Source organism: Carex rostrata, chromosome 5 (genome assembly GCF_964058835.1).
Source record: "Carex rostrata chromosome 5, lpCarRost1.2, whole genome shotgun sequence".
Classification (NCBI taxonomy): domain Eukaryota; kingdom Viridiplantae; phylum Streptophyta; class Magnoliopsida; order Poales; family Cyperaceae; genus Carex; species Carex rostrata.
This window is the reverse complement of record NC_135922.1, coordinates 3,527,919-3,542,214: the sequence shown is the minus strand read 5'-3', so window position 1 is coordinate 3,542,214 and position 14,296 is coordinate 3,527,919. Positions and strand designations below refer to the sequence as shown.

The window sequence follows — 14,296 nt, the reverse complement described above, 5'->3', positions numbered from 1 at the left end:
CTCGAATCTCACGAGTTATGTTTGTGGAAGAATCATGCCTCATTCTGCGATCTTGTTCCTCACAAGTTGTGTTTGTGGAAGAATTGTGCCTCATTCGGCAACCACGATTTCTCACAAGTTGTGCTTCTTGAAGATCCATGCCTCATTCGGCGGTCTTGGTTTTTATCGCCAACCTCCAGTAATGAAATATGACATAGTAGTTGTTGGATGTCATGTCTGAAATCGTTCATCCTTGTGTCTCTCATGTCTCGGTCTTCTTGACAGGACATTGTGCAGAGAAATCGTTGACATTGATCATAGACATAGATGCTAATGCCTAATCATTGACATCATATATATAGATCGACTGGACTTCCCCACATTTGTTGTTCAAGTATGGCGATAGGATCCTACATTTTCTGAGGTTGTCCAGCAGTTGGCTGTAATCAATGAGCATCTCTTGGTTGCATGTATGGAGGAATTGGGGTAACATTGCTGCTTGTTTATCTACGGTTATTAATTCCATAATAGAGTAGCAATTGATTAAGCATTTAGGCTTAGGTGGAAACTTAAGCAAGAACTAGAACCTTTAAATTGTTTGTTCTTTTATCACATTCATTTTAAGTACTTTTCTAAATTCATTGCCCCCCTTCATTATGTCCCATTTCTACAAAATCTTTAGTCATAAGAGTAAGGGATTTATTTTTAGTGCAATCGGCACACATCATAGGACATTTTGAGAGGAGATGATGAAATTTTCCATACTTTGGGAATCATGTCTTCTATCACTTTTTGTTTAACAAATTTAAATTTCATTATCTTTTGGTATTTGCATTTTGCATAGCATGAATTTTATTGCATACAATTATGGATACTAGCTTTTGATGAAAATAAAGGGTGTACTTGATCACACTATTTAGATATTTAAATTTCGTATCTGATAATTTCATTATATTTAGATATTTGCATTTTGTATATGCTGATTTTTTTTGTATACATGTATGGATACTGGTTTTTGACGAAAATAAAGGGTCTACCATGTATGGATGGATGCTGTTGGTTGATTATTCAATAATAGCAGACTTAAATTTTTGTTTTATTGTTTCTCTTTTGCTCCATCGCTATCATCATTTGCGTCTGATTTATTAATCTTTTTAATATTGTCACCGTACCATTCATTTGTTTATACTTTCTCCGCACTATAACGTAATCTTTTTTTTTTAGTAAGAATAGGAGTCATGCTCCTATATAACCTAATCTACTTTAATAAAAATTTACTTAGATGATAATGGAACATAAGCATCTCTCCTGGTATTGAAAGCCTCCAGTTCAGGCCTCTTATTACAATTGGTGATTGTCCTTTGATGAGAGACTGGTGCCAGAGAAATAGCATCACTTACAATGAGGTATGGGTACAACATCCAAAATAAATTATATTAGTTATTTAGAAGCTAGAGATCCTTGAATATATATTTATTATTAGCAGACCCAACCAGTACCAACTATCATGGATAAATTGTCTGGAACTATGCTTAATTGATTGATTCACAATGCCTCAAAAAATAAATATGCTGATGTCAGGACGAAAGTGCTTGTATTATGCTGATGACATGTTTAATTTTTATTGTCAGTTGAATCCTATTGACAATCCCCAGGATGATAGAGAAGATGAAGAACAGTGTCTTAACAGGAAAGTGCTGGGTCAACTTAAATTGTAATCCTTTTGTTATTGAGAAATAGGAATGTGCATCGATAGTGGTTGTGATCTCCGGGGAAGTAGGAGTCTTGCTTGTTAGTCCGAACTCTTTTACTTGCTTGTTTTTGAATTTGTTTGTGCATCTTTTAAGCCAAAGAAGTTCAAATTTTTGTTAAGGCAACTATTCACCCCTCATTCTAGGTCAACGTTAGGGACAACACCTCATTGCTGGGTGTTTCAGTCATTTGTATTATATAATATGCTATGTATATTTGTTCTTTTCCATTTTTTCTTCAGTTCGGTTATTTTCTGTTCAGATATAATTTTGTTCTACTGGATTAATCCAAGCTGAAGAACAATTCACCTGAAGAGGTATTAAATGTAGATTTATCTGATCTAAATTATGGCTTACTTGTATCCTCTTCAATGTCATATCAACAGACATGAATTTGGGCTCATAAATTAACTGTCGATGACATTGTAGTTGGATAAGATCGAGTAAGTACCAGTAAATTTGTGGTTTTGTTCCAAAGAGTGATACATGCGCAAACAATGTTTTAGCAGCCTAAAGATGTCTTACTTAAAACCAACCTAAGCGTTTCCTGGCAACTGATGTAAAAGAAATCCAATGTAACAATATTCCACACAAAAAAAAAAAAGACAATGACAGCTCCAACAAAGCTACCCGCAATTTCATTTGCAAATGTTTTTTAATAAGATTGTTGATGGGCTCACACAATCAAGCACCAAGAGACAAAGATGGGAAGAAATGGTCTTTTTAAGTTGTAATCAATTTGCACCATTTATGCTGGACTTTTTAAAGTTGATCAATTTTTCATTTCCTGTAATGAAAATTTATGACATTATATTATGATGGCTGTGTATGTTTATTTAAATATTGAACAATATATAAGTCATGATTCTTCCTAAGTTATTATATTTGTATTCAATATTATTCATTCAATTAACGTTCTCAACAAACGCAAAAATGCTTGTACGTACCCATTACTAAATAAAGAACGTGTAAGAGGCGAAATAAAATCATGCAAAACTACAATATTGTAATAACATAGTTCACAAAATAACATCTACTTTGTATTTCTCTATTACCTTAAATAGAAGATAAAATGCAGACCTAGGTTACATTTCTGCTAGGTTCTGATTTTTTTTCATCTACGTGCTACCTTTTGAATTTTTATTTATTTTTATACTCTATACATAAAAAAACTGGGAGGTAATTGTTTAAAATATTGACTTGTTAATAAAAAAAATTATTGACGGGTCAAAGTAGTTATTAGCAACGAGAGTATATTATCTTATGTAAAATTGGACATTGGATTGTGGAAATTAGTTGTTGGGGGTATTTTTTTTATTTTTGCTTGGATTTGTATAAATTTTGTGAGATATTTTTTTTATATACACGTAAAATCATTAATACGCGACAGGATATGCAACTCTCACCCTTGTCTAAGACACTGTTGACAGACCATATATACCAAAAGATATTACATAAATATTTATATCCTTTTTAATACAAGTAAATTTGGTGATATAGTCATTGTAATATTTTTTTTTCCCAATTTGGTGAATTAATTGCGTATCTCAAAAATTTGGGAGAATTTTATCTAAAACCCAAATGCTTAAAGTTTCAAAACTAAAGTTATTTTATATACTATTATAATTCGTGGACATCTTGTTTTTAGTTATATTCACTGTTAAAAAGGAGATAAAAAATGAGAAATAATAATCTGACAAAAGTAAATCGAATTATTAACATGAGCTTTTGGTTAAGTATTAATATGGATCCTAGAATAGAATAATATAAACAGGGTCAGTGAAACAATAACATGGGACATAGCTCTTGCAAAAAGTCTGACTCAACAATCCAGATTAATAACATGGGTGGCTGGTCCAGTATTAACATGGACCCTAAAATAAAATAATATAATCGGAATCAATGAAACAATAACATGGGTGGCTGGTCTAGTATTAACATGGACCTCTACAATAAAATAATATAAACAACATCATTCAAACAATAACATGGGCGAGCTCTTGCAAAAAGTATGTCCTAACTATTTTCATGGGTATAGGATCAACTATTAACATGAGCATCCAATAAAATACATTATCTGAGGGGGCGGGATCTCCCAATATTATTAACATGTGTAGTTAGGAGACAATAACATGGATAAGTGTCAAGCAGTTACAAGGGTGCTCTGTTACATGAGACAGCTCATGTTAAAAGATATACAGAATCAGAAATGTCAATTCTTTAACATGGACCTTAAATACTCATGTTACAAGTTATAACTACCCATGGTACAAACTAGAATTCTGGTAGTGAAAAGTATATTGTAAAATTGTAAGGAAATTTAATTTGAGGCGGCTAGAAAATATCTTATCCTCATACAGTGTGTGGGCCAAGGAAAATGTGATATGAGGCGCCAAGGACATTATAAGAGTATGTGGGCCCAACATTACTTAAATCCCTTTCCAGCTTATCGCCTTATTCAATCTTTTATTACTCATATGTGGACCCAAGGAATTTAGAATCCTGTCCATACATTTTCTTATCTTGAATCTTATTACTCATATGTGTCCATACATTTTCTTTCCAGCTTATCACCTTACTCAATCTTATTACATTTTCTTATCACCGTATTGATCAATCATGCTTTTGTAAGACTTTGTTTTTGTTGCTCTTGGTAATGGATACGGTGACCATATATATCACTTTAAAGTATTAATTATTAGCATGAGTAGGATTTGAATGTCTCGTAAAGATTTCAGCCAAAGTTTCTTTATTAATAAATGATTTGGGCTTATATAGAGCCTTACAAAGCACTCTTACAAATAACCCCTAGACTATTTCATAATGGCCTATTTACCGATAGGCACCCTAAAAATATTCTAATACAATAAACGATAAAGATACAAATATCTCAACACTCTCCCTCAAGATGGGCAAAAGATATCCATCAAGCCCATATTGTCACAAAACCTATCTAGATCTATTGAGTTAAGTTCTGTCAAAAAAAATAATAATAGAACTGTCAAAAAATAATAAAACAACTCAAGAACACAAGACTCCCATGAATCTCCCTTCCCTCCCTTATTTTTTATTTCTTTTCTTTCTTGATTGAATTACACAGCTCTTACATGCCTATTTATCAATTCAAAAATATTTTGTATATCATGCTAAACATGGAAACCAATCCTTAGAATTAATGACAAATAATCAAATACTATTTATTGCCTATTTCACTAGATATGATTGATATCCTTCAATTTCTTCTTTCCTTCTTTTGAGTAGATATAGATCTTCTAAAGGATTCGGCTTGATCTCCAAGTTATGCTGGAACCGAGTGTAATCTTAACACTCCCCCTCACGAGGGTACGTAAATGTCTACCATTCCGATTTTCTCCAGCATTTCTTCGAATGGTTTACTTGCTACCGCCTTGGTTAAAACATCAGCCACTTGTTCTGTTGATCTAACAAAGGGAAGAGAAATAATATGAGAATCGAGTTTTTCTTTAATAAAGTGTCTGTCTACCTCTATATGTTTTGTCCTGTCATGTTGCACTGGATAATGTGAAATGTCAATTGCAACCTTATTGTCACAATACAACTTCATCTCATTTTTTGTTCCCAGTTCTAATTCATTGATCAATTTTCGTAGCCATAATAGTTCACAGATCCCTTTCACCATGCCTCTAAATTCGGCTTCAGCACTAGATAAGGCAACCACATTCTGTTTTTTACTTCTCCATGTTACCAAGTTTCCCCCAACGAAAGTAAAGTAACCCGATGTTGATTTTCTATCCACGATATTTCCTGCCCAATCTGCATCTATATAACCTTCAATCTTTGTATGTCCATTCTTCTCAAATTTGATTCCTTTACCGGGTGTTCCCTTCAGATATCGTAAGATACGTGTGACAGCTCCCATGTGATCTTCACTTGGATTATGCATGAATTGACTTACTACTCCCACTGCATAAGCTATGTCAGATCTAGTATGTGACAAATATATTAATTTTCCAACTAACCTTTGGTATTTTTCTTTGTTCGTAGGACATTGGTCAGGACAAATCTCAAACTTTACATTTTGTTCCATTGGGGTACTAGACGATCGGTCCCTCGGAACTGGGGCCCGACTAATAGACAATCAGTCTCTCTGAACTGGGGCATGGCTACTAAACAGTTGGTCCATCTGGACTGAGGCCCAACTGCAAGCCAGTTCTTCAGGTCCATGCTCGACTTGAGCCTGATGAGTTAACCCAACTATGACCCTTGGTTAACCTCATCACTGGATTGGTACACCGGACTGGGGTAGTTTCCACATGTAAACCAATTACCTTGTACCTACCCTCAGGAAAAGTCGTTGTTTGGCTGTATAATACCTACCATACTACATCACTCTGAACTGAAAATAGTTAGAACCAAGTTCGTGCCCAACCAGTGAACATACTAATTTTGAAATAAATATTAAGGTCATACTAACCCTGATTCACCTCCAAATTCTGACAAATAACCTCCTTTATACGTACTTAATCAAGGCCTTACTGGGATTATATTGGCAGACCAGAGACTGTAATAAACCCCATTAGAATCTTGTAAAACACAAACCTAAAATTATAAATTAACTAAAAAAACTTACAGTAGAGAAAGAGAAGAGAGAATGTTGTCCGAACAGAGAGGATGGATGAAGTGAAAAATGAGATTTGCTCTCTGCATGGTGAATTTATAGCAAACATGGCTGCAACCTGTGGTTGAGGCCATCTTTTTATGGCTGCAATTTGCTATTGCGTCCATGGTGAATATGAAATTTCCACAAAATCGTGGTTTATTGGTTTTTTTTTTTAATGGTAAATATAAATTAAAATTTCAGCATTATGTGATTTACTTCCTATGATATATAAAAGACGGCTTATAACAGATGAAAAGATCTGGGCCGTTAATTACAAAAGGTACTCATTTTTACTATTATTTAGATAGGTGGGATTTTTACGCAGATGCTTCCTTTCTATCAAGGAGAGAGCTTGTCCGTGGTCAATGAATCATTTGTATTGCTCTATTTGGTTTTTCGTATTCTGAGCCTGATCTCGTGCGGAAAATTAGGTGGACCCACCACTGAATAACTTCCATTATTGTTTGTCTTTTTTTTATGATTCCCTTTCTTTTTCATTTATTTTTTCATTTTCATTTAAACAAATTATATATATTCTCAACTTTATACAACATCAGCTTTTATCATATATGCAAACTTACCATTTCATCGATCTGTCCCATGCAAACTTACAAAATCAAAGCATTTTACCCAGGAAATATTAACAAATAGATGTTCAAACTTCAATGCATATGAAGGAACAAACGCGCAGAGGTACGAATCCCGTATATTGCTCATTAACTCTGTCAATTTAATTTGGCCTACCCTTATTAATTGTAGAGATTATTAATTATATTCTTGCAAACTATGGCTAATTCTTAGCTGCATGTTTTTACACAATCATGATTTTTCTTTCTTTCTTCATTATATTTATATTACTTCCATAAAGCAAATAGAAATATTTCAATTAATAGAAGCATGAAGCCATATACGGTTTGTGTACTCCTAACTACTGCTCAAACTAAGTCAAATTTCTTATTATTCTTTCCATGATCTCTTTATTTCTACAATATTATACATAAGGAACACAATTATTTTGTGTCCATCGCAATACTGGTTAAATTAATTCGTTTAATTAAATTAATAATTGAACTCAGATTGAAAGATACATAGTTCCCAGATATATATGCCAGTGACGCAGTGGTCTTCGAAGCATGTCATCAACTCGGTTGAATTGGTCCTCAAATCACACGGTCCATGTTAACAGGGGTATTATATTATTGGATAAACAAAAATTCATATAGAACAAGATGTGAGTGATCCTATGAATCTGTCTGTAAATTAGTTGAAATTAATACTCTCATAACCATGGTTCTAAAACTCAGAATCAGAATCAGAATCAGAATCTGGTTCTTGACCGTAGAATCGGAATTGGATGAATTGGCTGGAATCGGAAGAATCAGATCGGTAACTCAGATTTTTTTGACAAAAACTTGTTTTGTCGCCAAAAGGTAGGAAAAAATTGATAAAAAATAATTTGTAAAAAAAATAAAATATTAAGACAAAATATTACACTCAAAATAATTCATTAATATAATATTAATACAAGCATAATATATTTTTAATGTCAAAAACTATGATGACCTGGTTGGATAATTATTGTACTGAGCCAAATAATAAATACATTCATGTCATAAGAATCAAGTTTGTATTGTAATTACTTAAAAAATATTTAATTTTGAAATAAAATAGATAAAATAATAAAAACATGACTAATATTTACAAGAGAAAAATAAGATTTTAATTTCTATTTTATATTTTCATAACAATTAAATTTATAACATAGTAATTCCATACTTCCATCCTTTCATCATATAATAAAAATAATAAAATATTGAGTGTCAATAACTGTAACTATTGTTTATTTTTATGAGAAAAATAGAGGTTTGGAATCTATTATATTCATTGATTGTTACCAAAGTTTTGTAACCAATAAAATTACAAAATAGTCCAACTCACAAGTTGTTTGTTGTTTTAATTTAAAGGTAGTTAAAAAGGGAAAAAAGAAAGAAAAGCCAAATACAACAATTGATGTTAAAAAGAAAGAACTTTAATATTCCGTTTGCCCCCGGTTGCTCCCACCATATGATTTTCCCTGACTAGATAGCTATTTTGCAAAATTCCTCCTTTCTTCCCAATTCTCGTTGTAATTTTCCTCTTTTTCCCTTCTCATTTCCGTCTCCTCCACGGACTCATTTCTTTCTAATATTCCGATCGAAATTCGAAAGGGACCATTTCCTTCTCCTCAGCCAATTGAAATTCGAACTTCTCCAACAATTGTTTGCTCGATTGTTTTCTTCAGCCAATCTGCTCAGCCGATGTCCTTCTTTTCCTGCACCGATTGAGATTTGAGACCCCCAATTGAAATTTCTGCGCCAATTGAATCCAGGTTAGTGAGAATTTTTTTTCTTGGAATCCGCTCAATTCGGAGTAAAATCGGTGTAACTTGGCTGACTCGGCCAGAAAATTGGAAAACTCGGCCGAGTCAAGTACTGTTCATCCGAGTTTTGCTGAGAAACTCACACATGCGCGAGACTCGGGTAAAACTCGGCCCGGTCCCGGACTCAGAATTAATAGCTCATTACCATAAGACCCACTAATTAATAGCTCATTAGCTCTCTCCAACTGTTGTTAGTATCATACATTAAATTTATGTGGGAATTCTTTAATTTTGATGTTGAGGTAGTATGATGTTGGAACCTTACAAGTTAAAGCAATACATACCGTTCCATATCTTACTGAATGGTACCTTGTTACAATATTTTCCATTGTTTGTCAATACATTGTTCTTACCCAAATTTACTGGTACAATTGTTCAGGTTGCTCATAACTGACAAGGTTACACGAAGCAAACTGTAAAGATGGCCGAGGGTATACTTAATTTAGTTTTGGGTAAGCTGTCGGATGTTGTTGTTAAGGAGGTTCTGCTAATACACGGCGTTGGAGAGCAAGTGGAGACATTGAGTCGTGAGCTCAGTCGGATCCAAGCTTTCCTTAAGGATGCCGACATGAAGCAAATTGTAAATGAGAGGCAGAAGCATTGGGTCAAGGAGGTCAGAGATGTAGCTTACGACATAGAAGATGTTATAGACAATGCTTTTTTCTTGAAGGTTTCTGAAACCCCTTCAAAAGAGCTCTCGAGAGGAGGATTTCAAATTGTTCGGGCCACTAAAAGGATGTGGAGCAAGCACAAAAAGCTCCCTGCTTTGCACAACCTTGCCAATGAGATGAATCAGATCCTGGCACGGATTCGGGAGATCAATGAAAGTAGAGAGAGATACGAAATCAACTCTTTGGGTGAAGGCAGTGGAGAGCTGCTGAGGCTACCAGTTAGGCCCCTTGTGGTACCTGACATGGATGATCCTGATGTTGTCGGCTTCAACACTGACAGAGACAACATCGTAAAACAGTTGCTGGACACAAGCACTAAAAGGCGCACTGTCATCTCAATTGTGGGAACTGGAGGGCTTGGAAAAACCACTCTTGCTCAAAAAGTCTACAATAGGTAAATATGATTATATGAAGCAAATTTGTCAAAAAATTGATTAATAATATGATATTTCAATCTTTCAAAAATTGATGACCATCAATTTTGTTTTCTACAGCAATGACGTCAAGAGATGGTTTGATGTTCACATATGGGTAGCTATCTCTCAAGAGTTCAATCTAAAAGATATTTTGAGAAATATAATAGAGCATGTTGAGCCTCTTTCTCGAAACGACCTAGAAGGTGGAGAACAATATTTACTTACAAAGCTTTACAGAACTCTTAATGGTAAGAAGTACCTTCTTGTCTTAGATGATATCTGGACAACTGATCTATGGACAAGAATTGGCGGAGTGCTACCTAATGCCGAGATTGGAAGTAGAGTAATCATAACTTCTAGATTCCAAAACATTGCCAATGATGTTGAACCATATAAACTTCCATATTTAACTGAGGAATCGAGCTTACAGCTTTTGATGAAAAAGGCTCTGCCAAATCAAGATTTGAGTAAAGGTTATCTCAATGACCTATATGAGGTTGGGCAACAATTTATTAAAAAATGTGGTGGGTTACCCCTTGCATTAGTGGTTTTAGGAGGTTTATTATCAAAAAGACCTGCCATTTATGCTTCCTGGATTAAATTGTTGCAAACTATGAATTGGGGTACTGATGGGAGAGAATGTACTGAGATCATAGCCACTAGCTACAATGACTTGCCATTTGTTCTGAAGTCATGTTTCATGTTCTTCGCGGCTTTTCCTGAAGACCATGAAATCGATGCACAAGGATTATTTCGGTTGTGGGTTGCTGAGGGGCTCATACTAGCAGAAGAATCCAGAACATTGGAGGATACTGCTGAGAGCTTCCTAGAGGATCTAGTGCAAAGGTATATTTTCATAGTTAAGCATTCTATTACAGATTCATCTAGATCCGGTTGATTTTTATTTTTTTATTTTTTAGATATCTTACTTTTTAAATTTAATTGGCTCTTTAACAGTCAATTCATATTCTTGACCAATATTTTTCTTATAGATTAAGTATGCTACTTAGTTTAAACAAACATGCCTAAGAATTGCTTTGTTGCATTTATCAGAAAAAATAATGTTGCATCGGGTATTTAAGGTTATGGTTATACATCTTGCTTTTAACTTTGAAAAAAACAGGGAGTAAATAAAATAATGGTGTAGGTTACATGTATATTTGTTTCAATACAGAACTACATTTTTCTTTCTCATCCTTGAATGCCTAACTAAATTTTATGTGTCGGTTCGTTGGAAAAAAGGCATAGTTGTGAGGCCTCATTGCACCCTTAGGTAATCCTTCCTGTGTTGATTAAAAAGAATCTCTATAATAACCATGATCTGTGAAAAAATAAGAAAATATAAATGAATCTCGACAACAAGCCTATTGACAATGACTTCTTTGCTTGCATTGAATATTTTGGTACTTGATTGCTCATTTCAGCATGTACGCTTGTTATGTACATACTTAATATGCTTAATTTGCACATTTGAGTACTCTTTCTGTTATTCAGTATCTGCATTTACATATCATCCTGTGTTTTATAAAACATGAACCTCAGATTTAATGAACTGACTATTGTCTTATTTATGGTAAATACCTTTAACTTACTACTACTACGTACAATAGTAACAATTACTGAATGCTTGTCATTTCTCAACATTTGTTTTCAGTTTACGATATGCACATTTAGTATTTTGTGTAAGATATACAGCTATACATCTCCTATAATCCAAAAAATCCCATTTAATTAATCTTCTAATTTCATTTCGATAGGAGCTTGGTTCAAGTATCACAGAGATCTCACACAAGTTCCATCAAAAGTTGCCATATACATGATCTCCTTCGTGAAGTTGCCATCCAAAAAGCCAAGGAGGAAAACTTTCTCACAATTTGCTCAAACCCTGACAATTGGGAGAGCTGCACCAAGGCACGCCATGTGGCAGTCCATTACTCAGGTTGCGATGAATTGATGGAACACGCAAATCCAAAACTCCAGTCTTTGTGGTGCCCTAAGTGGCCAATGCCAAATTGCTCTCAGCATAGGCGGCTTAAGGTGCTGAGTGACATGGGACAGAGTCAAGGTGTAGAATTTGAGTGGTTTCAGGGTCTCACTCAGTTAAGGTATTGTGAGCTAAGTGGGTACTGGCATAGGAATAACTTCAAATCTTTTGAGTCATTCATAGGCAACCTGAAATTTGTGGAGACCCTTGATTTCCATCTACTAGAAAATCATCCCAGCTTGCCTGATTATATATGGAATGTGAAAACACTGAGGCATGTGAAGCTTTGGCAGCATAATTCAGGGCCCTCATCATCTGCCAATCTAAGAAATCTGCAAACACTGATGGGTGTGAGGAGCCAAGAGTCATGGAATGCACTGTTACCAAAGCTACCAAATGTGCGTGATTTAGAGATCCTTGTGGAGAGATCATTTTCGTGGGACTTATTTGCCAAGTTCCTCGGTACACTGAAGCATCTAACATGCCTTAAATTATTGGGTAATGAAGTGCCAGAAAAGATAGTGAGCATGCAAAGGTTTCCATTTTATGAGCATTTACAATCTCTGACTGTATGGGAGCAGTCCCCACTTCTCAACAACAAGTTTTTGCCTGAGGTTGGCATGTTTCCCATCCACTTGACAGAGCTTACACTCATAGGACTCCAGTTTGTGGAAGATCCACTGTCAGTGCTGGAGAAGCTACAGAGCCTCAGGATGCTCTCTTTGGAAGGTGAAAAAGCAAATCAAAAGATGAGCTGCTCTGCTGGAGGCTTCCAACAGCTGCATGAGTTGTATTTTACGGGCATGTTCAATCTAGAAGAATGGGAAATTATGGCAGATGGCATGCCCAAACTTAAGATATTGAGACTAGAATACTGTTTCAAGCTTGGGGTTCCTCTCGGGCTCCAGTACCTGTCCAACCTCAAAGAAGTCAGTGTATTTGACTGCAGTGAAATAAGAAAGCACGAAGATGAGATCCGCGACATCTGCAAGCATGTTCCCTATGTATATATCAAGATATAGAGTGCTTTTCTTTTAATTTACATTGGATGATTCTTGTTATTTGTGTTAGTGTTTCCTTCCCGTACTGCTATCATTTTCTTTTCCTGTTCATTTATTTGTTGTCTTCTTTTTTCTTCTTTTTTTTCTTTTTTTTTCTGGAGTTGTTCAATATGATTCCAAAACACAACATTTATGCCTACATCAATGATGTTGTAAAAGTTCATGCCCTTAGGCTTGTATTGCACATCATTCAAAAGTTCACAAAGTAAGAAAATTACATTGAATCTCGTAGTTACCTCACTGCTTATACTACACACTAATAAAAAATGAAAAAAAAATGAAAGTTGGATAAGAGAAGCCAGTAAACACTCCATCCAGAGATCTTCCTTTCTTAGCTAGATTGTCAGCCAGACCATTTTGGCTTTTAGGAATGTAACTACACTCAAACTCATACTCCTTTAGCAGCCTCCATATGTCATTTATCTCCTTATATGCCTCCAGTCGGCTTCAAGAATCGCTTCCCTTAGCACCACTGCTTCTGCTTGTAAAAGAGAACACACTTTACTTGGCGCAGCTCGATACCCCTTCAACTGAGCGCCTTCCTCGACCACAAACCCCAGCCCTCCGCTCCAAGGAGGCTTCCAGGAAATGTCTACCTAGCTAGCAGCTGTTCACTATGATAGATGTGTTTTAATTTACTCATGGTGCACATATTTTACTCATGGTCGTAAGTGTGACGATTTGCTTATAACAGCCGAAATTTATTTATTTTAATAAATATAAAATCCTAAATTATACTTCTAGAAAAAAATTTTTAGAGGAAATCCGGAATTTAGAAAGACTCAATTTTAAAATCAACCGCATAAACTTGTTCGGTTTTGATTAAGGGCCGCTATATGGAAGTGTCGTCCATTTTTCAGTATCAGAAATTTCAGCTATTTTTAAAAGTTTTGATTTAAAATCTATATTCATGAAATTAATAGGATATAACTCTAGTGTACATCAAACTGTTATGTACATATATTTAAAAAATATTATTCAAACTAAATAAAATTTTATATATGTTCTCAATTATTTAGACATGACGTTTATCAAATTTGAGTCAATTTGGAATTGGTTGGTTATTCATCATAAAGTCATTAAAACTTCACCGTTGAAAACATGTGGTCTTCTAACATTTATGTGACACTGAGAAATAGTATTTGATCTAGTGACAAATACAATACTTGTGTGGGAGGTCGTATGTTTAAAATCCTGATAAAAAACCTATTGGATTAAATAGTTGGGTGGCTTGACCTCCAACCTTTACTCAATTTTTTATTTTTTTTGCATGGGACACTAAAATTTTGTGACAACCATGGGGTGGCTCTCGGGCTCAGTAGCTGTCCAACCTAAAAGAACTCAAAGTGAGATCCGCGATATGTTCCCAACATTTC

At 34.7% G+C, this 14,296-nt stretch overlaps 1 protein-coding gene across 1 annotated transcript; it reads left to right on the top strand.

The window, feature by feature from the left end:
• The first annotated feature begins 8,448 nt into the window (after positions 1 to 8,448).
• Positions 8,449 to 12,954, top strand: LOC144554711 (disease resistance protein RPP13-like). The gene is made up of 4 exons (XM_078303030.1): positions 8,449 to 8,737; positions 9,168 to 9,853; positions 9,954 to 10,721; positions 11,633 to 12,954. The coding sequence occupies exons 2-4, from the start codon at positions 9,210 to 9,212 to the stop codon at positions 12,879 to 12,881; spliced, it is 2,661 nt and encodes an 886-aa protein (XP_078159156.1). The 5' UTR covers positions 8,449 to 8,737; positions 9,168 to 9,209; the 3' UTR covers positions 12,882 to 12,954.
• Positions 12,955 to 14,296: the final 1,342 nt, after the last annotated feature.